Source organism: Scomber japonicus, chromosome 18, assembly GCF_027409825.1.
Source record: "Scomber japonicus isolate fScoJap1 chromosome 18, fScoJap1.pri, whole genome shotgun sequence".
In the NCBI taxonomy this organism is placed as follows: domain Eukaryota; kingdom Metazoa; phylum Chordata; class Actinopteri; order Scombriformes; family Scombridae; genus Scomber; species Scomber japonicus.
The window spans coordinates 16,749,691-16,775,377 of NC_070595.1; the positions used below are offsets into that span (position 1 = coordinate 16,749,691).

A 25,687-nucleotide genomic window follows, 5' to 3' on the forward strand; every position below is an offset into this window, starting at 1 on the left:
GATTGTCTGTGTTTGTCATTAGTTTCTCCTTCTCTTTTAAAACATCTCTCAACGCGGTAAGGGGAGAGATCTGGGGGGGGGGGGGGGGGGGGGGGGGGGGGGGTAGTCCAGGAAACAGAATGAGAAGTGGAGCTATAATTATGCTGCATAATGAACTCATCCATTCAGTAGTAGATGTGTGTTTGTGTGCATTTTTACAAGCTCATGGGAGAAGTGACCAAGCTTCTTACAACAGTGTGGCTACATGGACATGCATGTAGGTGTATGTCTGACTTGTGCTCTGTCCTTAACATCATCCCGGTCACTTAAACAATTTCCAACATGATAAATAAGCAAATGATTATGTGTTATACAAAAGCATTATATTCTCTTTGCTACATCTGATAGTGAACTACTACCCAACACTTTTATAAGGAGTGTTTAATGTGTGCTTTCAGTGAATGAGAAGTCTTGGAATTTTTCCTTAAGAGCAGTGAGCTGGAGGCAAAATGGAAATAAAGATTATGATTGAAAACATTCAGGTTAAGGTAGTAAGTGGATTTAGACTCATGGGTCTAAGTCTAATGGCTAAGGCATTGCTTGCAAACCCACGCAATAAACAGCCTGACCACCCATGAGTTTTATAGGTCGGATGCTGGTAGGGAATTGATACAGCATGCATGTACTCACACCCATGCCCACTAACAAAACCAAGCACATACCTGGGAGCTGTTGTGCAAGATCCCACGCTAACAACACAAACACATAAAACAGCACCACTCCTGTCATGCAGGCCCTATTACATCAATTTTCTCTGAGAGAACAAACTTCCTGGTGAAATAACAGGAGATATAATGCACCCCCTGGAGGTCAATATAGCTTAACCTCTTAGTCCCTCAATCTGACATATTTCCTGAATTTTTGTAAGTTCATTAACCCACAGTAATATACACACACTTTAGGTTGTCATAGGGGTTTCATCTCTTTTAGCTTTTCATTTGCCAAAAGAAAAAAAGGTAAGATAGAGAAGACAATGGATGGAGGTAAACTGTGACCATATGTGTGCATACTGGTAAAAAGACAGATGATGTCAGATAAGAATAATGCTTATAGCTGAAAGAATGTATGCATGTTTCTGTACTTCTCTGGCCAGACATCTGCAAATGCTCATGTATTTCAATAAGAATAGTAGAGAAATCAGTCAGCATGCACAGTACCAGTCAAAAGTTTTGACACACTTTTCATTCAAGTCAATGGGAAGGTGTGTCTGAACTTTCGACTGGTACTGTATACGTGTGTGTGTGTTTTTTTTTTCTCCTTTCCTTCCATAAAAACAACCCCTCTTTTCTTCTCTGGGCTTTAAAAGAAACTTGGTCCCTGGCTGAGAGCCAACTTTGATGCTCACACTCGCACAGTCTGAGCTGCTCAATGGCCCCTATTGTAGCTCCAAGGGACCTTCTTTGCAATTATCAACCAAAAACATTTTTTTAAATTCCACACAGAATTACTTAGGTAAATGTTGTTTCAAGAAAAACAAACCTTTTTCCACTCAATTTCTTTGTTACTAATTTCTTTCTAAATCCAGGGTTACGAGTAAGCAGCTAAGAACAATGTGTTGAAGCACAGGATCATGAGGCTGCAAGTAGCATATTTACAGTCATCATTTGGGGGCATGAAATTAACTACGCCAAAATCTTAAGATGAAGCATTAAACTCATCATAAACCAAAAAATTGATGGCATACAAGTAACTGAATGATATTTTCCATATTTTTTCCATAACAAATTATAATTTTTATGGCCTAAGGAGAAATATCTTCATTATTCCTGAGCTACATTCGGTTTCTGTGAAGTGGTTCCATGCTAATGAACACGTGCCTGTGATTTAAAAAAAGAAAAGAAAAAAAGGATAGCAGCAATACAGAGTAAAATAGCATAGGACTAGAAGAGCTGAGTAGAGAAAACACACCACCACTTTGTTTTTGGAACCTGGTTCTCTGGCTCCAGTTATTGGCCTTCTGCTCGTTTCCCTACTCTCTCCAACTCTCCAGCCCCACGTCCCACCTTCCCTCCCTCTAAATCTTTCTGAAGTACTAATAACAGATGATGGGTGGTGTGCCACTAGTTCCTCTCTTGCCGTACAGCTGCCAGGCTGTGCCAGCAGATGGCCCAGATGCTGATCTGACAAAAAGGCCATGAGAGGAAAGAGGAGAAGCAAGAGAGAAAGAAAAACAGGAAAAGAAAGCAAAAGGAAGAACTTTACTCTGGTTAGTTCTTGGCAAAATACATTAGCAGGCACACATGCAATTCATCTCACATGCTGTTCGGTAGATTATTAGATATAGAAACAAATGGCAGTATGATTTCCCCAGTGCAGATATTTTCTTCCACCCTAGTCTTGTCATTTTTGTCTAGCTTCACATGTTTGCAGAGAAACTCTGCCACAGCTTAAGATCTGAATACACTGTAGGCTGTTCTTTTCTTATCCACTTGTCTATTGTAAATTTTTAACTTTTTGTCCAGAGTAAAGGAGAATGCGTATTCTAAAATTAAAAAACTTTGTCATGATGTGGTATTACTCCTTAAGTTGAATTCTTATGGAGGAATAATGATTTGCAAGGTGAGAAACTCCAAAGCACACTACAGTAGCCCTTCATGAAGCTCTGAGTTTGTAGGACACCATACCAGCTGGGTCTAAGCAGGGCCACATGAACTGAAAAGCTTATCCCTCTTTGGAAATGTACTGACCAGAGGCACTGAGGGGGGCAGTTGTGGGGGTGTTGAATGTGAATGTGTGTGTGTGTGTGTGTGTGTGTGTGTGTGTGTGTGTGTGCCTTTGAGAGTCCAACAGACAGCACCCTAGTCTGAAATTAGAGAACACCTCAACAGAATCGCTTGCCACTACGGTTGGGTATCAAGAGCTAGCATGAAATCGGTACCTGTTTCTGACTGATGAGTACTGAAATACTGATATCGGTATTTGTGTAACATTAATTGATTCTAGATGGCACAGATGACAGTAATACATCTTAACGCTGGTTGATACCCTCTGAGATAACGTTATCTTCTGCCTTCTGCTGGCGAATTTACAGCTCAAAACAACTTAAAAGGGATATTGTCTTTTTATGTATTTTCGTTTTATGATGATCTGGTGTTGGCAAAAAATGTTAAGGGGCACTAGATATTAGGCTACCATGATATCGCTAAGTAGATAGCATTAGCTCAGAGGGCTAACTTGGCTTGTTTACTGTGTTCCATGAATGTTGCTTTTTTTCCTCCCTATCGACCAACCCATTGGTTGAAGAGTAGTCAGAATTTCAGTTGACCAAGACTTTCTTCGAGTGACCTTACAGCCCTGATCTTTATAAAAATAAGTGTAGTTAAGTGTATATCGTTAAGTGTTGGTATTAATACCGGACTACCTGTCGTCACCCTAGAAAGCAACCCAAATTTGCTTCTTATTTCAAAGGAATGGAGGGACAGTGGGTAGGTGAATTTAATTTATTAAGAAAAAACGTAAGCAAATGAGTAATATGGTATTAATAAAGAAGACTGGAGGCAGCAGTGGATGGAAGCAGATCACTGAGTGCGAAAGGGGTGTGAAAGGGGTGCAAGAGGAGGTAATATACTGATGCATGTCGGTAAAAACTGTTCCATAATCAAGCATGTCAACAGAGTCAGTTAAATCCAAAAAAGATCCATAAAACTGGCAGATTACGAAAGTAGCTCGAGCATATACCTATTGTTTAAACGAACCACATCCAGTTATTCTAGAGTAAGCACATATAGGAGTAGTTAAGTTTTACTGGCTCTTGCGCAAATGTACAGCTCAGTGATGAAAAATAATTACATTTGTCATTTGTAGTTCCTTGAAGTCAACAACTACAGCACACGACTAAAACACAAATAGAAAGATGTAGTGCTGAAGTAACTTTTTATAAAGGTCTCACTGGGTAAGAGATGTCTTTTTGTCAGCTAGCCCTGAGCAAGGTTATTTACCTCACATGGCCTTTGCAAGAAAACAGCTGTGATGGGAAGTCCTGAGCAGCTGTTCATGGAGCTAGTACTTAGAAACACCGAGAGGCATATGAAGGCTCCAATTTTAAAACGCAGTGGTGAATTCCAGCGATTGTCACCAACAGTTAAAGTTGCAATACTAGCGTCTGGCCATCCTCGGGCTTCATACAATGCCTTCTTGTTTGTAGGGATACCAAAACCTCAATACTTTTAACCAAAATCATCTCCAGACAAAAGGAAAAAGAAAACAAGACAAGTGACAGTAACTGGGAGCTGTCATCATTTCTGGGTTGTCTCAAAAATCACCCTTTGGTCACAGCTGTGGTTACGATTTCAATGCATCTTTTATCACACACATTATTAATGTGCTGAGAATTGGGAAAGCAAAAGAGTCATGGCCAAGAGACGCTAAAAAAACCATATGTTAATTTCACTGTGATTATCCTTCATTTCTGGCCTGAGGGTACGCAGAGAGACCTACAATGGCCTCAGTCTCAATTAATACACTGTTTACACACACACATTTCAGCCAAACATCCAATATCTAGATTTGCAATACAACTATGATGTATCCACTAAAAAAAGCTTTTAAGAGAAATGACTTCACAGCATCTTTCTCTGCTTGTAATAGAAAAGAAACAAATTATCATCAACAATTAGTACAATTAAATTACCATGGTGGGGGGGGGGGAATGAAGTCACCCATGCATTCATGTGTAGGTGGGGGGCAACAGCAGGAGGGGATGATCTTGACACAGCCTGCTTGGATGAGTCCCCAGTACTGATCAAAACAATATTCCTCAGTGCATTACTTCATCTCAGCAGATCAGCAGAGTTTCAGCTGACCCAGCAGAAGAAACAAATGAAACACACACACACTCACACTCACACACACTGAGAGAGAGAGAGAGAGACCTGCAGTTCAAATGAGGCTTAAGGAGGAATCAAAGGTTGTTTGTGACATGCTGTAAAAAGTTATGTGGTATTAGGTTCAAGCCAGGTAAGCAGTTGCTCAGTCTGGCATTATTTCCTGTATATTAATCTAACTGTGTTGGCTCCCTGCGGTTGTAAAAATGCACCCGTAGCTAAATATAGAAAAAAAACCCATAACAACTACAGTGGAAATTACAGCTTTTAAATCATGACCTAGATATTTAAATAAGAGCCAAAAAGGCATCTGCAGCATGTATTAGAACTGATTTTGAATTTAGCCTGGGGGTTATTTGACATGAAAAGAACCAGAATTATAACCTGAATACCCCAGATCAACAACTAAATTAAAACAATCTCTCACATGCTCATAGGTTTCTTATTTTAACAGAGGGGGGAAAGGTTTGGCAAACCTAGTGGCTGGTTTGACTTTCCATTCTGTTTCTTCAGTTTCTTTTACATTCTTCCATTTCTTCTTTCCCCACACATACAAAAATGTTTAAGAGATCAAACCTTCAGCGAAAACAAAGTAGGAGAAGCATAACATCCATAATTTGAGTAGCACACTGACAGCAAGCCAGCCAGCTGAGGCTTTGGGGGTCAAGCATCCAGGCCTCTGATACATCCCCCTTAAGACACCAGCAGACATTCATCAAGCACTTCTGTGTACACATCCTGCACAGACTTTCAAACTCTACTTGCATCATGGCAGTGCTGCATGTGCACATCTGCAGATTCCACATTGTTTGTGGCTGGAGCTCCTGTGTAACGTCAAACTGAGCTGAGCCACAGCTGTGATGTGGGTGGGCATATTATTGGTATGCGCAAGTAAAGAGAAAAGAAACATTCCACTCAATTTATTCACTCTACCAACAACAAATGCAAAAAAGTAAACCTCAGATTTTAGAAATATAATGAAACCACCTTCAAAGAAATGTTGTATAGGTTGGCAGGTGTGGAATATGACATATTATTCAAATTGGACTTTTATTCTACCACATTGGAGCACTCTGTGTGTGTGTGTGTGTGTGTGTGTGTGTGTGTGTGTGTGTGTGTGTTTTGAGTGGAGGGTGGTGACAGGCACGGATTATGTGTCTGTAATCCTTTTCATCACAGTAGGTGCTCCTGGTGCCCTGTGGTAGACAGCATGATTTACATACATCTCTTATAGGATTGGAATCACTCCCCACATGTTTAAGTGGATTAACCAAGTTTTGTAAAGAGTCATGCATTGTTTTCATGGTTAGAAAAATCATGCATCTATTCCTTAAATATTTTTTTGGATCATGTAAGAGACTGACCAGTTAAAAGATGTGTTAAAATGTGTTAAACCGTGTGCATATGTGTGTTCTGGCACAATGGCTGACTTCAATAATCTGCATCAGACAAGGCTAATTCCATTTCCCCCAAACACACATCGAGCCCAAACATAAATCTTCGCTGGCAGAACATAATGGCCATCTCAAACATCCTGCTGCCACAGGGCATAGTCCAACCTGACCCTTGACCCCTACCTGCGAACTCTAACCCTACAGCAATGGGCCTTCAACTTCCGGCCAACAAACACCTGTTTGTTCCCAACTGCTAATAACACTCAAAGGGAAGGGTGTGTTTGGGATTGAGTCATTACACTCAAACACACACAAAATGCTGATCTGCTAATCCTGTCCGTAGGGAGGGTCTGGACAGTCACAAGTGTCTGAGTGCTGATTAGTAGTGAGCTTGTGAATGAGTACCAGACCAGGATCAGGCTGATTTTTACAGGCTGTTGTCTGGTATAGGGTGCTGGTTTACATAACTAAACCAGTCAGCAGTAGAGAAGAACAAAGACACACAGACATCATTTTATAGGTCTGATGTCATCAGTGTTTTAAGCCTACTTATACATACACTTGTCTTTGAGGTAAACTATGACAGGATTATTCAAATTCAGCATCACACTTCTACGCTCTTGTTTTATTTTTAATTTTTACCATTTTTATAATTTGCTTTATTTATTTATTTATTAATTTTTGCTATTTCATAGTTACTTGTTTTTAATCTTGTGCATAATTCTGCATAATATAGATAGAGGCCCTGTATAAACCCTTTTGGGTTTCTTGCCGCTATCCAGCACCTTTCTTTTGTCTCTTTATCTTTCGCTTTTTTGTCTTATCATTGTGCAAAATAAAAAACTTCAAACTTCAATTGCTCAATGGTTTCCCAACATCACATACAATATCACTTTCAATTTCAGACCGTATGTGAACCACATCAGCAATGGACTTAGCCCAAACTCTCCAGGACAAGAAAAAAAACTGTATTTTGGCAACAGCAGGGTGCAACTTGTGCAACTGGTGCATTTAAGTAGGCAAATTGTACTAAACACTTTTTGATTTTGACTTTAGTCGGCTGTCAAACTGCAAATACTTTTCCACAACAATTGACCAGATTAAATTCTTTTCAAACTGTTTTGTTTGCTTTTTGTTGCCTTTACTCAACATGTTCATGTAGCTCATGAATTTGATGCTTTTTGTCAACTGACTTTCAGATCTAACTGTGAGAGTTTTCACAATTTTTGTGAATAAAAACACATAACTTTCAAATAATTTAAAATTAAAAGTGGACTATATATTCACTGCAATTAAGTATATAAAGCAACATTTAAGATTCTAAGTTAATTTTCACACTGAACTAACAAATATGAAAGCATTAGCTCAAGTCAAAGATTGATGGTAAATGGCAGGCAGTAATTTAAAGTATACACAATTTGTAGTTCATGAGCTAAAACATGCAAACCACCAGAATGATCCTTTTAAGTACAGTATGGCCTGAGCTTGCAGCCACAGCCGACCTCTGTCCAGTGCAGTTGCAGGGACAGATGCCAAAGGCCACTTACAGCCCGCAACAGTCCAGGGCTTGGCCGGGGTTGGAGAGGGCATTTCCTGGTGTGAGAGGGTAGTGTGCCAGACTGGGTGGTGCTACAGTCACTACAGCACAGTGAGAAATGAGCTACCACACAAGATAAACATAAACAGGGACACCCGCTGGGCAGCCTGACGCCGCGTGCCTGTGTGGGTGCCTGCCAGCCCCGGCTGTGGCCAGGGGGTGTGGGCACAGTGGCCAAACACCCTGGTAGGCACCCCAAGTCGATGGGTTCACCCCAGTGGAAAGTCTGCATCAGCCCGCATGGAGACCACTGCAGCTAGGAGAAGGTAACGATTCACCAGACCCCCCAACTAATGTAGCCATCACTTCCCAAGCGACCACAAGCTAAATGTATCCTCCATGCACAGCAGAAAATAGCATAACTGTGGGCAGGGAGAGAGAGGAGGGAGAAGAGTTGGGGGAAACTGATATAAAGACATAAAAGTATATTTTTTAGATGGACAAGAGAGAGGTGATGAATAGACAAATTAGGATTGGAACGACCAAAGAGTAAACCGCTTAATAAAACAAAGGAATTCATATTGGAGATAAGAAGAAAGACATCAAGACAGGAGGAGAGGGGGATGAGGGGTGGAGAGGGTCCGAAAGATAGATGGAATACTCATGAAAAAGAGTACAGCAGACAGAGATGAAGAGAGGGAGGGGGTCTTTCCAGTTCAACCACCGCATATTTTCCCTCGTAAGGGATATAATTTACAAAAACCAACTAAAAAGGTCAGGAGCAGAGCATACGGTGCCAACTCCATCTCAGCAGCCAACATATACTTTTTTCTTCCTTTCTCTGTCTGTCTCTCATTCTTTCTGTCCCTGTCTTTATCTGTCTCTCAGCCACTCTAAGCATCTCATCCATTTCATAGAATTTTTCATAGAATAATATTTATTTATATGGGACTTACTCCAAACTCTGGATAGGTCGGGAGATGTTCGTGTGTGTTATTCAAAGGTCGTATGTCTTTTAACAGTCTCGGTTTTTGCCACGTGTGGTTGGCAGGCAGCAGTGTTCCACTCCGGTTTCACTGTCTCACATTCATGGTCAAAATGCAAAGAGGTAAAGGGATGTGAAGGGAAGAAAAAAATTAGTAAAACACCAAAGGTGCAATGGGTGTGGTATTGCATACAAATCAGGGAAATGAAGGATTTAAAGATATAAAAGCTTTGCGTTAAAGAGAAAACAGAAGCATGCTGTTGCCTTAACTGAGCAAAAATGATTGAGTTTTAAGGCGTCAGTATGGTTCCAAAGAACTGCTTGTCAGATTTGTCAAAGAGCATCTGAAACCAACTCTATCTTTTCAGCATAGAATTATAAATAATTAAGAATTATGGAATTAATATTATCCCCTTTTTGTACTATTAATCATGTTGAATGGTGTAAAGACTTTTGACTTTAGATGTGGTCAGATAACACGTCGTGCAAAGTGGAGGAAAGGAATCACTCCAAAATGGCTTCCAAATGCAAAAAAAAGATAGACAATACAAGTGTAATACAAGTAACAGTCAGACTCTGGAAGTCATATGGAAGTTGTCATGTGTTTCAACAAATAATTACAACAGTCCAAAAACTTTTTAATGTTTTCCAAAAATGACAAGGTGAAATGGTGGGGAGAGGTTGTGGTTTTTGTCAGAGAAAGGAGCAAGCATGGAGTGAAAAATAAAAACCTGTAGAACAACATAACAGTCCCAAAATTACTATACTGCTCATAAATCTGGACCTCTTCCTCTAACCACCACTGAACAGAGTAGCAGTGTCATTCCCGTAGGCCAATAGGCTAGGTCAGGTCACATGTTCACCACTTAATTCAAAGGATAAAGACATCTGTTGACAAAAGACTGGTATTGACTGTGCAGATGACTGAATACATGCATGTGTTGGTTTGAAAAGTAGTTATTAGCTTTATCTTTAGATTATGTTTTGAGCATTTTTGCCTTCATTGGATAGTGGGCAATGAGGAGGCAGACAGGAAACAAGGGGAGACAGAGACGGGTATGACATGCAACAAAGGTCCCTGGCTGCAATCAAACAAAGGACATTGTGGTTATGTGGCATAAGCATTAACCATTCGGCTACCGGGGCGCTCTGACTTTAGCTTTTGTGAGTGTGCAGCCTGTCAGCTCACAGCTGTGAGTCCCCACAGCTTCACAGCAGCAGTGGAGCGTGGATGGTCCATGATGGCCAGGATGCGTGGAGAACAGTAAAGAATAATACTGTTTATCACCATTCGTCCATCAAGTTGGTGTTTTTTCAGTCCAGTGCAAATGAAAGGGTTTCTCCCCTAGGAAACCATCAGGGCAGGTCAGAGTGAAAAGCCCAGCAGCACTCTAGCTTTGTCCCTTTGGCTTCTAAATATTTCCCTGCCACAGGGCAGCCCCCCTTGTCTCTAGGCTGGTCTTTTGGTCAACATGTTTGTCTAAGGTGCTTTGTGAAGGAGTTGCTCTTTCACCCTGCAAGACCAAATCCCCACAGCTAGCATACAAAGAAATTCATTAAAAAAGGAGAAAGAGCAGGATACAGTAAACATGTAGGTACAAAACTGAGTAAGCATAGGAGCTTTACAATGTCTGTCTTTACAGCAGCAAAATACTTCCTGCTGTCTAAAAGTAAAAAAGAAACAAGAACAAAAGCTGCTGGAAAAATTATTTCCATACAGATGGCTGATTTAGTCATAATCATCGCCTGACCAACCTATAACAGAAAGACAAGCCATCGGCAGCTGCAGCCTCTATATTTTGAGAGTAATGCTACTAAAGCTCATTTAAACAGAATAGAACACATCGGAATCTAAATAACAAATGAGAAGAGAGAAATGTGGAAGAACAAAGGGGTTGAATTCATACTGTTGGTTTTAAAGTGTGCTATCTTGTTTAGATATCACCTATGCGGTGGCTGAACGCAAGGCTAAAGAAAGACATGGATGATTAATTTTATGTCACTCCACCTGTCAAATCCTGCTGAGTGATGATGAATACTGTTTGGCCATGGTCTGTATGTGCTGAAAAAGGCAAATAAATGGCAGACTCATCTAGCCAGAAATATGTGTATGACAGTGTGGCATATAGTCTGAGAATGTACATGTGTGTGTGTGTGTGTGTGTGTGTGTGTGTGTGTCTGACCGACCCAGCTTGCCCGTAGGAATTCAGCCCCTCAACCTCATGGTTGGGCTGTTGTGTGAGAGACACCTGTGCCCCACATGCCCTCAACACATACACATACAACTATGGAAGAGTGCCCCTATACTGAGGTTAATGGCAATGCAAAGTCTCTCATGCCCGTCTGGTCCCCACACACACACTTCAATGGGTGATGCAAGACAGGAACTATATTCAGGTGACGTTTGCTATGGGAGCTATGGGTGAGAAAGTCTGTAAACTTGCACACAGCAGCAAGCCATCCTTTCAATGTATGTCCCTTTGCCTGCATCAGTGATTGCAGAAACACTGCCAGGTCAATTTTCATCCTACCACCATTTAACATCTGCTAATTTGATGAGATTAACATGCTAAACAAGTCTTGCAGTGTTAGAACTAAGCATGCCTTGAACTTAAAACAGTTTGCCTGAATCAAAAGCCATGATAAAGTCTGCTTTTCTCATCATCTTTTGTGACTGGAGGAAAAAAGCTTAGGACAAAAGCCGGCAAAGGTACAATGAAGAGCTTACACTCCCAACTCTTACAAGACTCTACCTCCCACTTGTCTTCAACTCTTCTGTCACCTGCGCCCCCAGCCTTGCACAAAATGTCGATACAATAGCTGGCTGACTAATTGACCTCGCTGAAATAATGTTAGCTGGCTTCATGCGGAGGACATTCAGCTGATGTTAAAGAAAGGAAGTCCACAGAGGTTTCTTCAAAAGCACACAGACTAAGACCAACCAGTATTCCCCCCAAGGGTCCTCCACTTTTTCTCCTGTTCTCCCACTCTAACTTGCTTTGCACAATGGTGAAATTATTTTCTAACCACCACCAACTCTCCCACCAATTACATCTTGATGAAAATTTTTAATCTGCTTAGGCCAAGTGCACTTGCACAGACACACAACCCTCAGCAGAATAACAGGGAGGCCATGCAGGTGCAGAGCAGCTTTTGTTGTCAAAACATTTCCATAGAGACGAAAGAAATACGACAGGCAGTCTTTTCCCTTCTACTTTCCTCTCTGTTGTACACCTGCCAGTGAATACGTGTGTGCTCATAACAGTAACTGAGTGTATAAATCTGGTGCATCAACACAATAAAAACACTGTGAGGTATTAGAACATCCAGTCAAATGACCAGATATGTAGTAAAAACACACACAGACAGTGAGCACGACATGCTTCAGCACTTTTGCAATTAAACTAAGCGTGGCATATTACTCCTGCCTCACTGACACCGGTGTGTTTCCACAGTGAAGGCAGACCAATTGGCCCCACATGGGAAATGACATCATCCAGGAGCACATGTGGCCCACCTGTCACCGACCAATCAGGGTGCCTCTTGAATAAAGAGTTTCCTTCTGTTTTCTGGTGTTTCCTTTTTCAGACAGCAGGTCTGCCAGTGACTGGCCTGGGATTGCTGCTTTCTATCACGGAAACAAGATCATAAAAGAGAATAAAATGAGCAGACAATCCACCTAGCCTGCTCTCCCTATTAACTGATAGGAAAAGTCTGCTCAGTCAAACTCACTCAAAAAAGAGGGACAGTTGAGCTGGATTTGCTATTGTGCCAGATGTGGATGAGTGCAGCACTGATATTATACAGGCCATTTACAAACAGGAAAATTCTGAGATTGGCTATGGCATCACTACTGGCAATCAAAAATAAAGTGTAAGTATATGGACAGGGATACTTTTTTGGTTCCAAAAATATTGGATTCGACATGAAACAATGACTCTGCTGTTCAAGCTCCAACGTGCAGATAAACTGAATTACTACACATAATGGGGCGACTGTCTCATTTAACTTAGCAGGTGTGTTTTGCTGTATCATCCAAGAGCCAACAAAAGCTTTACAGTTTCTTCTAGGCAACACATTTGCATTTGGGGTCTGTTGTTTGTCCATATGAGGACCAATGAAGCCAACGGTGAAGAAAAAGTCTACAACTGTTCAACCAATCAAGAACAATTTCCAGGTTATAGGTGTAGACGTGTCAAAGACTATCATTAAGAAGGGACTGCGTCAGTGTTATGTAAGAGCATAAGATGCAGATAATGCTCAAGGATAGAAAGGGGATGTTATGGTTTGCAAAACAAGCAGAGCCAGAAACCTTCAGAGTTGGGAAGCAAAGTTTTTTTAACGGGAAAATAAAGATCAACATGTATCAGAGAGATGAAAAGCTTAATGTGTGATAATAGGGGGGTATTTTTGCCTTTATTAAATAGTGAGCAGTGAGGAGGCAGACAGGAAACATGGAGTAACAGAGATCAGAATGACATGCAACAAAGGTCCCTGTCTGGAATACAACCAGGGACACTGAGGTTATTGGCCATGTGCAGTCACCATTCGGCTACCGGGGAACTCCAAGTTAAATGTTTTGATGGGCCACCAATGAATGTGTTGAATACTTATGAATTGCACTGTAGGCGTTAAGCACATTTGATCAAATGGACTTTCATGTTGACATATCAGTGGGAGTTGGAAATACCACAATTTTTTTTCTCGGTTTTATTTTGGACTGTGTAATTTAAGAGGGTCCATCTATCTGTGTCTCTCCCATTCGCTTGTCCATAAATAATGAAGGCAAGAGCAACTCCTGCTTGTCTGAGTACATCAATATTCAAGTCTTTCCCATTCCCTTTGTACCTTCATTATTCTTTGTAAGGCTATGAGGTGCGTAGTGACATGCTGCCAATCTACAGCACTCCCAGAGGCAGCAGCGAAGGCCAAAATGCAGGACGGCGGTGGGTGGGGTGCAGGGCAGAGGAAACCATCTACTAATGGGAAACACACTTCTCTCCATCACTAAAATCGTTTTTCTACCACAGCAGAGAGAGATGGCAGCCATCCAGGAAGTGACTGGCGTCCAGAAGCGAGGCATGATTTAAAAACGGGAGCTCTGCCGTGCCACGGTTTCTGATTCTCGTGAAAGGGACAATCATGGCTCTTATAAAACAAATGCATGTGTTGAAAGAGACTTTGGGGGTTAGAAGAGTGGGGTAAATGAAAGCATAACATAAAACGAGAGAAAGACTTAGACAAATTGGATAAAAATATAGAGTTAAAGAAAATGAAAGCAAAAAGATGAATGGAGATACAGGATGGTTTGGAAAGCAGTATGAGAGAAACTATAAGTATGAAACAAATCGGAGAGTAAGGAAACCTCGCAGATTTTTACACAAGCTGCGTCTAGTTTGGAAGCACTCCTTGAACCTGCCACTGCGGCTACAACTCTCATACTATTCCCTTGCACTGATGCTTAATAGCAGTGTGTTTATTCATCTCCCACACTGCATCCATGTGTTGTGAATAATGCCCTGTGCTGTTTCCACTTTCATCCTGCATCTTCTGCCAACTAAGCCTTCCTCACGTCTCTAGCAGATGCTCAGCTACTGGAGATCCACCCCGCAGAGCACAGAAAAGTGCTGAAATGGACTTGGGATGGTCCAAAGTAGTGTGAAGGCTTTTGGTAGGGCAAAGTTCCCAAATGTTATTGCTAGTGCATTTTTAATAAAAGGAAAAAAGACATTTTCCAGATGTTGGAGAATAGCAATGTCTGCAGCTGCAAGTGCAACTTCACTGCTGTTTTTTTGCAAAAGATGGAAAGTGAAGTCTGACACTGTCTCAAACTCCAAAACTGAGACAGAATAGATTGAGGTTGCATAAAGAAAGCCTTCCAGGTTTGAGTCATTCGTGCAATTACCTTAACAGCATTAAGACGTTCTCAACTGCCACGTAATGCAGAGCACCTTCCCCTGACAAATCATCTCTAGTTTAGTTGCATGAAATTATAATCCAAACCATAAGAGAAATAAGGTTAAAGCGAATGGAAGAAGAGAAGGGAGGAGGTAGGAAGGAAGGAGGTAGCTGTAGGTGGGAGGGAGAGACTTTTTCTATTTTTCCTTCTGTGGCGAGTTCACACAAAAGGGTCCTTCTGATCCCTGGAGTGCTGAGCACATACCTGCGGGATGAAATCAAAACCCTCTGTGAATTATATTAAATGTACCCTGCCAAACGCTCCACATACTTCCATGTGTTTTGACCAGTTCTGAAAGGCTCCATTAGGCTTTGCTCTAAAAAAAACCCCAAAAACACTTAATTAGAATCCCAGACACCAGCACCTTCAAAAAACTCAGCACCCTGTTTCCATTTTATTTGCGCAGATTGAAAAAAAAAGAGAGGAATGGGGGAATAAAGGTAACAGACAGAAGGTGTAATAGGTGGCCAGAAAAGGATAAAGACCGGATTCTCTGAAGGATGGCAGCTGTAATTTTAATAGGGCCTAGGGATAGTACAACATTTGTTCTTTTAGTTAATCACAGGGAATGAAAGAGGAACAGAGGACTTATACAATGAGGTGTTGTGGAATAAAAGAAGGTTGGGACTGCCACGAGCTTCCACGAAAAGTCCATAAAAGCTAGCAATAGAGACGATATCTCTAAAAAATAAAAATTGAGGGGATTTCAGAGCTCCCTCCTCCTCTTATTTCATCCTCTTTTCCTGGTCAAACTCCCCCTCCACTGAATCGCAAACTCAAACCTCAAATCACTAACAGATTCCAGACACCATGTTTCAACTGTCAGAACTCAGAGTTCAGGTTCTTTGAGAGAGCGTGTGCGGTCACATCTTTACCCTACCCCATCCCCCAGAGCCATCCTAGAGAGGGGTGCAGCAGCTGAACTGTCGACTTGACCCTGCATATCACCTGATGATTGTAGTTTCTCCACGTTAAACATTAGTTTCTGAGCTGGACCCGAACAACGAAGCTTCACTTGCTCTAAGAGAGTGAACTCTGAAAAAGGAGCAAGGTCAAACTATCGTTTAAACATTCTGTGGCATTTTTTTTGGGGGTCTGGTTTGGTTAACAGTGCTGCAGCTGCACCTAATCCCCACAGGAAAACCTTCATCTGGGACTGATTTTAGCACGCCTGGGCCAAAGCAGGAGAAAGGCGGGACTGTTCTGTAAAGGCTGATTCCCTTCTTGGGGCACAGGCCTTTTCTCAATCCATCTGATTAAAGGGAATTTGGCTCAATTACACCCAATGACTGGGCCCTGTTCTAAGGCACGACCCTGGAAGAAAAACACACCGAAATAGATTGTGGAGAGTCAATAGGGGGTGTGAGTATATGCATCACACCTGTGGCACTCCCTTCTGTCCACCGCAAAACCTCTCCTCCTCAGCAGTCTGTACAGTATAGTACTGCCAGCAGTGCCTGCCTTGGAGGGCAATTTCTTTGCGTAACCTGTGACTGGGTTGTGAAAACAGTTGGGCCGGCTCTCGTGGCTTATGTCCTCTCCAATTGGTAGGTTGCGTGCAGTCAGACACCAGGTCACAGCAATCTTTTTTAATCAGCCTCAAGTCAGAAGAAAGACAAAGCAGTTGAGGTTTGCCAGCATGAGAAGTAATGGAAGATGCATGTGTGTTGTCTCCTTGTATATGTTCAAGTTCTTGAGGAGTAGAGCAGAACATTGGTGTTGACTGAGCACAAATCCAGGAGATAAAGCAAGAACTTTCTCCCAGGTTATAGTTTCGTCACACTGAATCGCAACCAAGTGACCCTTGAAGAGTTCACTGTCAGCTTTATGACATGATTACAAGCTTTTATACAGGCGTGCATCATCAAGACTTTGCTGTGTTAACTCTGTGTGAGCGTGTTTAATATGTGTGTAGCTGCTAAAGTGGGCAAGTATGGATAATTATTGCGACGTCTAAAGCATTTACACGGCAAGCTGGTTACAATCGTGCCCAGTTGTAAAGTTCACTGATTGCAGCTGGCTTAGAGGCCCAATTAAACTCATTATTATAATTCAGGTTTATAGAGGGAAGAGTATGAGGGAGGGAGCCGTACAAAGAGGTCCATGCTGTTCTCCAATGTCCAGATCTGCAGCTTGCATGGAAAAACAGGCGTGCAGTAATAGCTACCTCACAGTTAAAAACACCCCTCTCAGACTCATCACCCTCCATGCCTCAATTCTTCAGTCTCCATTTCAACCCCAACCAAAAAGTAAACATTTCCCCTCCATTATTCTCCATCCAAATTATATTCCACCCACAACCCCATTTTACTGGCTCATGCTCCGGGCCTCTTTATGTTGTGACACTCCAAAGAAAACAGTCCTACTGAATGTTGTGGACGAGCACAGCTAACCTGATACAAGCCAGCTCGCTGCTCCAATTACACACCCTGTTTACCACGGTCCTTTTAATTAAAAACAGGCAGGAAAAAAAAAAAAGAACAAATCCATCTTTATATGCATCTCAGGCCTAAAATGACAGGGAGGAAATGCTCCACTGTGGATGTTTGACTTTGAGCTTCGTCAGCTGCTCATGTACAACAGCACGGTTCAATCTTTCAAGTGCAGAGAAAAATGGAAACAAGGTCTCCTTTTGATCATTGCATTTTGTCTCTCTCATAGCTGCTTCGTCATACACAAGAGACATGCACTGAGGAAATGCTGAACTAAAACAAAATTATCCACAGACAACCTACCACGATAACAAACCAGAAACAAAGAATTAATACCCTGAAGGCCAAAGGGAACTTGAGGACACGCTGAGGCTGAAGGGAACAAGCTGAATGATGGCAAAGTATGATGCCTTTGCCCAAACAACTGCAAGTAGAGTGAGAAACCAAATAAAGAGTGGCTAGCATGAGTGGAAAGACGCCCAGACACGAGCCTGTATTCCCCAGTTACATTACAAAAACACTGATAAAAATATACAGTAAAACTGGGTTAACAGCCAGCAACAACAGACATTTTGACCTTGCTATTGCTTAGAAACACGCCAGCCAGTCTGCTATCAGCATTTGCTGATTGCAGACTACGTCTCAACACTATTTAGCTTCATAAAGTGTATGACCAACGATTAGATAGATCTGACTGGATAGGAAGTAGTGATTACATTTTCCCCACAATTTAACTCCTGAAACTCCTGTTTGTGCTTGACACTATTTTGGATGCTTCCCACTGTGGAGATTAACAACAAGAATGGAGTCTTTGGTCAAAATCCAAGACAGGAGCTTTTTTTAAAGTAGTAAGAAGCTCCATTTAAAAGGAGCAAGAAGCAAGGAGGAAGAGGATGAAGGTTAAGGATTAAGAGGGATGAGAGGAAAGAGAGATGAGGTGGCGTGCAATATGCTATAACTAAACATCACAAACTGTTTTAACACAGTATAAAATGTGCTTATTTAGTATGTTTCAAAAGAAAATATGGTTAAAATGCTGAACTGATCTTGTGAGATGTTGATGGGTATCTTTAAAGCTCAACAGAGAGGCCTTAGGGAAAGAAGAAAAGTTGGGAGGGGAAACAGATGAAGGCAATATTGTGGCTAAGAAAAATTGAGACAGTGGAATGGATGTCAGTGAAGGGCAAGGTCTCATCTGTCATTTGATTGCCTACCTGTTTTATATCATAGCTGTTCTGTAGGCATCTGGAGGGGATGTGGCCTTGGGAGTGGTAACTCTCTGACACACCAACCCACATATGATAGCATGATTGAAGTGATTTAAAACAGGACGTATTACAGATGAGGGAGCACACACCCTTGCAATTATGTCCACTGGAAAATCACAGTATTTCACATGAACTAGAATCAAAATATAGGAGACTGTAAGGACTGAAAATCAAAACTAATGAAAAGTGCTTAATAAATCCCAGATGATGTGATTTAAGAAAGTGCGGACAGACTCATCAACAACCTGACAGCGGGTGGGTAGGAAGGCATGGGAATGCATAACAGCTTGTCACCAGATGAAGTGGACAACTCTGTAGAAATCCTCACGCTGTTGGTATGTTCTTTTCAGGTTGCGTCATTATCACACCCACAAAGCAGCAGCTAGACTCTGAGCAAACTTCAGCATTCCTCTGTGTACAAGTAGAGACACCATGGAGACAAATCTTCCAATAAAATTAACTAATTAACACTATCTTCTGTGGGTTTCTCAGTTCCTGGTGTGCTGTACAAAAAAAGTGCTTTGTTGGTATTTTTTCCAGTCATGCAGTATGAAAGTCACACACAAAAAAAGTTTGCTTTGGTAACAGGAAGAAAAAAATAAGTGGCATCTGTGGCATCAGATATCCTCCGTTTCCATGAGGAGTATGCTGGCATTAGACAATGTGATAGATTCCAAAGATGCACCCCAACAGGCTACTATCTGTCTCACTCAAATGAAAGAGGAAGTGCAGGCAATAGAGATGAGTGGAGAGTGTGAGGGCAGGGAGAGGAGGGAGAGTGGAGTTTGTTATTTAGGACCCCGCTGTGGCAACTTCTTAATGTTTCTCTCCCTCTCACACACACACACCCACAGAAAAAAACAATGACATTCCTTAGACACTGCCTTTATACGGTAGTCTTGGGTTAGTAAAAACTGTCAAAACTACCAATATAAACTTAGAGATCCCAAGTTCCTGAAACAACCACATATAGGCCCATGGAAAGTCTAACTCGCACACTTCTGTAGCAATGTGTGCAGCTACCTCACTGCCTTTTCACAGTAATAATAATAATTATTATAAATTTATTTAATCCACCACAGCATGGTGCTTGGCCTGGCAGAGTCCAGTCGGCTGTAGTTTGGAACAACTTGGCCTACCAACCTGTTTATAAAAGCACTAAAATGCATGAGCTGGATCTGACAAAGGAACCCTTACTCCCACTCCCTGCTGATTTCTTTCTTCCTCCATCCTTCCATTCCTCCCCTCTCCTCTCCTCTCCTCTCTGGAGCACGGCCACGCTCCCACTCTCCTTCAGTCCTCGGCAGCCGTGTTTGGAAAAATAAACGGAGCAATTGGAGCACGAATGACAGGCGGTGAGCTGAGGGGAGAAGTGTCAGTGTGTCTACTGCTGTTGCCTGACCATTCACGGTGGTTATGAACAGAGGAATACAAAGCACACACATACACTATCTAAAACATGGACTCTCTGTGTGGCTCTTCCCCAGGAAATGGCAGGAATGTGGAGGGACCATGTCACATCACTGGGAGGTCTGCATGCCCATCCAGCCTTCCAGCCACAAATGTGCTGGGGCCTTCATACATCATTCCATATAAGCAAATGACACACTAATATGCACATACCACACACATACACTGTATGCCAAGTATGCCAAATCACACACACAGACACACTTTGTACTGTAACACATGACCTCTCTCACTCACTGACAGCCATTAAAGTGCAACACTGTCAGGGTCATAACCTTGACCCTGACAGGGGAGTTGGGGGAGGAGGGGGCAGTGGTTGCACACTAATGCAGTACTCACCCACTGGAAGTCCCAAGTGACACAGAGCTGACCGAAGAGTTCAACTTTCTGCTGTCCCACAGCCTCACCTCCCGGTTACGCATCTGGACACATATTAGCATAAGACAATGAGTGCTGTAAAAGCAGGCAAACAAAAAAACTAAACACATGAATTAAGACCAGCAGAGAAGTGGATAGAAACCAGGTGGGGCACAGATCATAAAAACTGAAGTTATAATTAAATCTGGTGTTCTGGCTGGTGTTAGTCATTTTTTAAATATCACATTTCAGTGTGTTTTATCACTGGAAACTCTTTTTAACGCAGCTTCAGTATAACAAAATGACAATTTACTCATCTTAAGAGCAAAGGTGAGGAATGCGCCGGTGTGCAATTGTTCAAAAGTTTGAATCGCTGTACAGCTTTTTTGCAGTTTTTTTCATATCTAACATTTTCTTTGTTTATTCAAACAATATTAAAAAGGATACTGGACACTGGCAATTTAGTCTTGTTTTTTATAACAATGTTCAAATTTTAGACAGCTATTTTCATTGGATAATATTTAAGAATAAAAGGTAGCTAACAGCAGTGTCAGATTAACATCAGAAAGTAAGAGTTTCTCACCATATCAAAGCCGGTGGTCAATAAAAGATCATCTTTGGTCCACAGGATGCGTGAGTCCTTGTTGTGCTGAAGGCTCTTGGCACTCTATGAGACAGACAATGCAAAAAATGTACATCAGATAACCTCAACAAGATCACAATTATAAAAATAAAATATATCCTCCTGACTTCTTTATGTCAGTGGCTCTATGAAAAAACATAAACATAACCTAGAGGTCTAGTTCAAGATATCGAGGGGCTGATGAAGAAACGATTTGCAGGGAAGAGAAAAAAAAGACAGTGAGAGGAAGGAAGACAAACAGGGCTATTTCCAGATGCCTCTGACAGATCCTTGTTGGACAAAACAGAACTTGTCCCATGAAAGGAGAGCTTGTTATTGTTGATGTAGGACACAAGGTGACTTCTGCCCCCAGTGCAGCTTAGATTACGAAACTGTGACATTGCGTCTATGTGTGTTTTCATGTTACTGAGGCTTCGTTACGCTGTTTCCATGGGGACTATGTGTCAAAACAACATTGTCAGGCTTGGTTTGATAGGTGGTCTTCAAATACAAAGGACACATGTTGTCAGAGGTAATGACTAAAAACAACTGTGAGTGTTGAAATGATAGAATGTGTCGTTTTGTAAAGACAACATGTCAAAAAGGGAGAAAGAGGCAGGGTGAAGGGGGAATGTTAGTAACTGTGCAGGATTTTGTTTGAATTGTACTCAACATTAGGCTGCTATAGAATTCATAGATGTACTGTAATTATTATTGTGACTGCCAAATCTTTTCAAAAGTGTTTTTTAAAGTAACCAGGGCTAAAAGCTTGCAATTTAGAGCTTATCTGTCAGATCCTACCTGCTTGTAATGTCTCAAAGCTGTGGTGGTTCAGAGAGCCCCCTGGTAACTGTGTACTAAATACTAGAGTTACACTGAGCTTTCACACAAGGCACTGGGGTCAGCAATGAAGTTTCCATGGAACAGGAGCCGTTTGCCCATCGGCTTACCATGTCTCCCCAAATTACTGCTGTCATTATCATGCCCAAACTAACCCAGAGTGTGGCTGCTGGATGTCTGTGTATAGCAAGAAGACAGGCTCATTTTCTAAGGTTTGACACTTACAAGCTCTCAAAAGAGTGTGCCGCCTCATTTTTATATCACCATTAAATGGCCGCAGATGACAAATTGTAACAACAAATGGGGAGAACTTGTGGCTCCACTAGGGTTATGTTTAATTCCAGTGCTTATCTGTAAACTGAATAGTTTGATAAATAGGAATAAGCATAGTTTATTAAGTCAGGTTTAAGAAGAGTTCTGCACATGTACTCAGGCAGGGACACACACATGTTGGCTTTATCAACTCCAATTCAAACCCCACTTCCTTTTCTCCCCTTTTAAGATGTCACTCCCTATGCATGTCCAGGATGGTGGTTTGATTGCTGAGAAATGGAGGATTTTTTCTTTAAACCGGCTCTAATCAAACGTTTCATCGCTCCTTGTTCTTCCCAAATCCTTTACAGAGTTGCTTCCTTCTCTGTTACACGTGGACAATAAATGACACACATATGTTAGCTTGGCCAGGCTGCAGCAGGCGTTTTGGGGACAGGAACAAATGAAGAATAAGGGTTAGGATGGTGATTGTTTGTCTGTTTTATTGATTTCAATGAAAAGGAATTTTTAAAGTCCCCTCTTTCCTCTGTGGGTGTAGTGTAACTGAATCTTATCTCATTGAGTAGATCTGCATATGGCTATGAAGAAACGAGACACTAATTTTAAGATGAGTCGTTCTCTTGAACCCCAACCACCGGGGCAGCATCTCAAAGGTTCATGCACTGTTGGAAATAAATCATACCATGGTGATTTTTGGACTAGCTTTGGTTACTAGCTCTCAAATTATCAAGATACAATGTGTAAAAAACATTCCAACAAAGCTAGAAAGTGGTTTCCCATGTTCTGAGCAAGACTAAACATGCTGTACGTGTCTCTGTATTAAAAAACTGTGGCCTGGAACAATTTTATTTCCCAAAATGTTTTCCACTAAATGCACCTCTAAGGCCAAGACTCCTGTGTTGGAACTATCCCTGTCAAGCGAAGCAGAACAAACTAGAAATCATAAGCTGTCAGTTGTGTGCGTGCATATAGGCTACACTGGTGGTTCAAACTAAATTTATTGTTCTCGGCTTTACGGGGACTTGACATTGCCACATATGTTGAGAGTATACAGAGACATCAAATCACATTTAAAAAAGGAAATTCTCAGATGTGTACTTCTGCACCTCTCTCAGGGATGATACATCTTTGTCCAAACCAGTGTTTTATCTGACACCATCTGTATGTTGTACATATGTTTCTGGCTCCTGGTTTACTTCGAAATAGCTGTATCTGCTCTAAGGGATTAGAAAACACTCTACTGATCTGGCTCTCAAACACGTTTCTGAAGTAACGCTACCAAAGCACTGACAGAGTTGATAATAAGTCCTGGATTGAATAAACACTTAAGTCATGACTCAAGCTCATTTTTCAGCCCGCAGTCAGCCGGTATGCCTCGTGCAGGTAACTGGACTCATATTTGACTCGATAAGTCCATGCAATGAGTCAGTTGAAAAATAGCCCAGATGTGCGGGAGAGGTCCAGAGTAAACTAAGACCTCCAAAAAAGCGATAGATCAGAAAAGAGCGGGGGAAGGAGAAAGACTAAAGCCAGCACGGTATAAACAGACACGGAGGGAATTCATTGCCACTGAGCTGTTCATCACCAGCAGCACTCGCTGATTTCCTTCCAGGGGCAAGACAATGCGGAGCTGGCACTCTGACCAAACTAGGAACAAATTGAGCTGGGACTATTTTAATCTGCTCAAGGTCTGTTTAATACTCAAACTGCTTTTAAAAGCTACATGTGGTGTCTGATTCATATTTTTGGCAAACAGAAGGAGATTCAAATTGAGTTCATATGGCATGCAAGAGTGAACATCACAGCTTTAGCGTTATTATTATTAGTTTTTGACTTATTGAGTCTTGCTGACCGATTGCTGAGCACCAGATGAGTGTCACAGTGTGATGCTTGGGTTTCCTGATACTTTATCATATTTATTCCCTAATGAGGAGCTTCACAGTCAGAAAAGAGCAATTAGTACTGTTTATAGAGTGGGGCAGACACTAACACTCTTCTTCAGGGGATCAATAAAAAAACACCTAATATATCACCTTTCTGTGAACCGACTCCTGAGCAGACAGGCTTAGTTTTGCCATTACAGCATCCCTCAGGCCTTCGCTAGGCTGCCTAAGCCAGCCAGCTCCAGGGCTGAAGGCAAAAAAAAAAACGGCCTGATGTCTCTCACAGCAGACAGATATACATGCTCCATAGGTCACACTGCCATGATGTCATTCTCCACCCGGATCTAAAGGCGCGTGCTGCTTTGAGACTTTTGACAAAGATGTCGTCAGGGCTCGGCGGCAGCAGCGATGGAAGTACAAGTAAGGATTAAGGGGTTTGCGCCAGGCCTCTGCTCACCTCTGCCCAATAAACAGTGTTTCGGCTTAAGGAAGCGTGACGCAGCCGTCAAGAGACTTACACCACTACTAACACTCCAGGGCAGCCAGAGGACACAACATCTGGACCTGTGTGTGTATATAAATGTTGCCAAACAGTATCTCTACTCCGCAGTCATAAATTTTAACTCAAATCCCATTCACCTAGTACCCCTCCACATGGCTGAACCTTACCGACATGCTACAAATTGATCATGACACACTTGAAAACGAGGAGAGAAAATAGGGGGTGAGAAAAAAATGGGGGGAAAATAAGACAAATGTTTTTCTTAGCAGCAGAACAAAGACTCCAAGCTGAAGGAATTCACACAGAACGACACACAGACAGAGAGAAATGGTTCAAGACTTGACAAAATACACACAGGAGGTGTAGAGAATCACTTACACCTGCCTGAATGGCAGACTCATATATATACACAATAAAGGAAGTAGAGGAAATGACATCACATCTGGGAAAAGAATATTACCAAAACAGGTTTATAAATCAAGAAGTAGAAATATAATTTCCAGACTGGTAAATAGTAAAAGTAATAGATTATGTTTAATAACTACCAATATATATATGTTTATATGTTTAAAATGAATAATGAGAAAGGATAAAAGGATGACTGTGATAATGTTAATCAAACTCAAATGACACCAGTCAGGGTTTATTTACACTCAAGTTAGATACTTTGCAGACAGACAGATGTTGACACAGAAGCGTGCCAGTCAGCAGTCTGGCCAATTATGGTTTTATGGGCCTATTAAATATCCTCTCCAAATATATATAAATGTCCTCAAACTCCATCTCCTTCTATCCTTCTCCCTCAGCTATTTCACATCTGAACTTCAACAGACAGTGTGCACATCTGTGTCACTCGCGGAGAATGTTGATTCACCCACCGGGACGAATATCAGGTGCCTGTTTGCACATATGGGAACCATCACAATCTCTGCATCTCCCTCCGTTCTCTCTCACTGATTCTCTTTCTCTTTGTCTTTCCACCTCTATGTGTATCTGCTCAACGGGGGTGTAAGTAGTTGAGAATAAGTCGCAGCAGTGCATCTTCAACTTCATCAAAAATCTTTGAATATATGTATAATGACAGGTTGTCCTTTCAGCTCTGTTTTGATTTGTTCAAACTCATTTTTTTCCTTTTGCACTGAAGCTTATGTCATTTCATATTAAGTCTTTAGCCTTGTTTTTCTAAAGAAAGGACACACAGAGGACAGATAGCCGTAGCTGGTGCTGTTTGGCTTTTATACTTTACAGTATTGTTTGGGAATGGGAAAGTGTGTCCAAACTTTTGACTGTTGCTGTATATATT

General features: G+C 41.6%; 1 protein-coding gene across 1 annotated transcript in view; it reads right to left on the reverse strand.

Annotated features, from left to right (window-relative positions):
- coro7 (coronin 7) overlaps positions 1-25,687 on the reverse strand; it is a 104,109-nt gene that overhangs the window by 51,221 nt on the left and 27,201 nt on the right. The window contains exons 8-9 of the mRNA XM_053338009.1: positions 20,848-20,931; positions 20,247-20,329 (exon numbers count right to left, since the gene is read on the reverse strand). Of these exons, the coding sequence (XP_053193984.1) occupies positions 20,247-20,329; positions 20,848-20,931 (167 nt within the window). The remainder of the gene's footprint in view (positions 1-20,246; positions 20,330-20,847; positions 20,932-25,687) is intronic.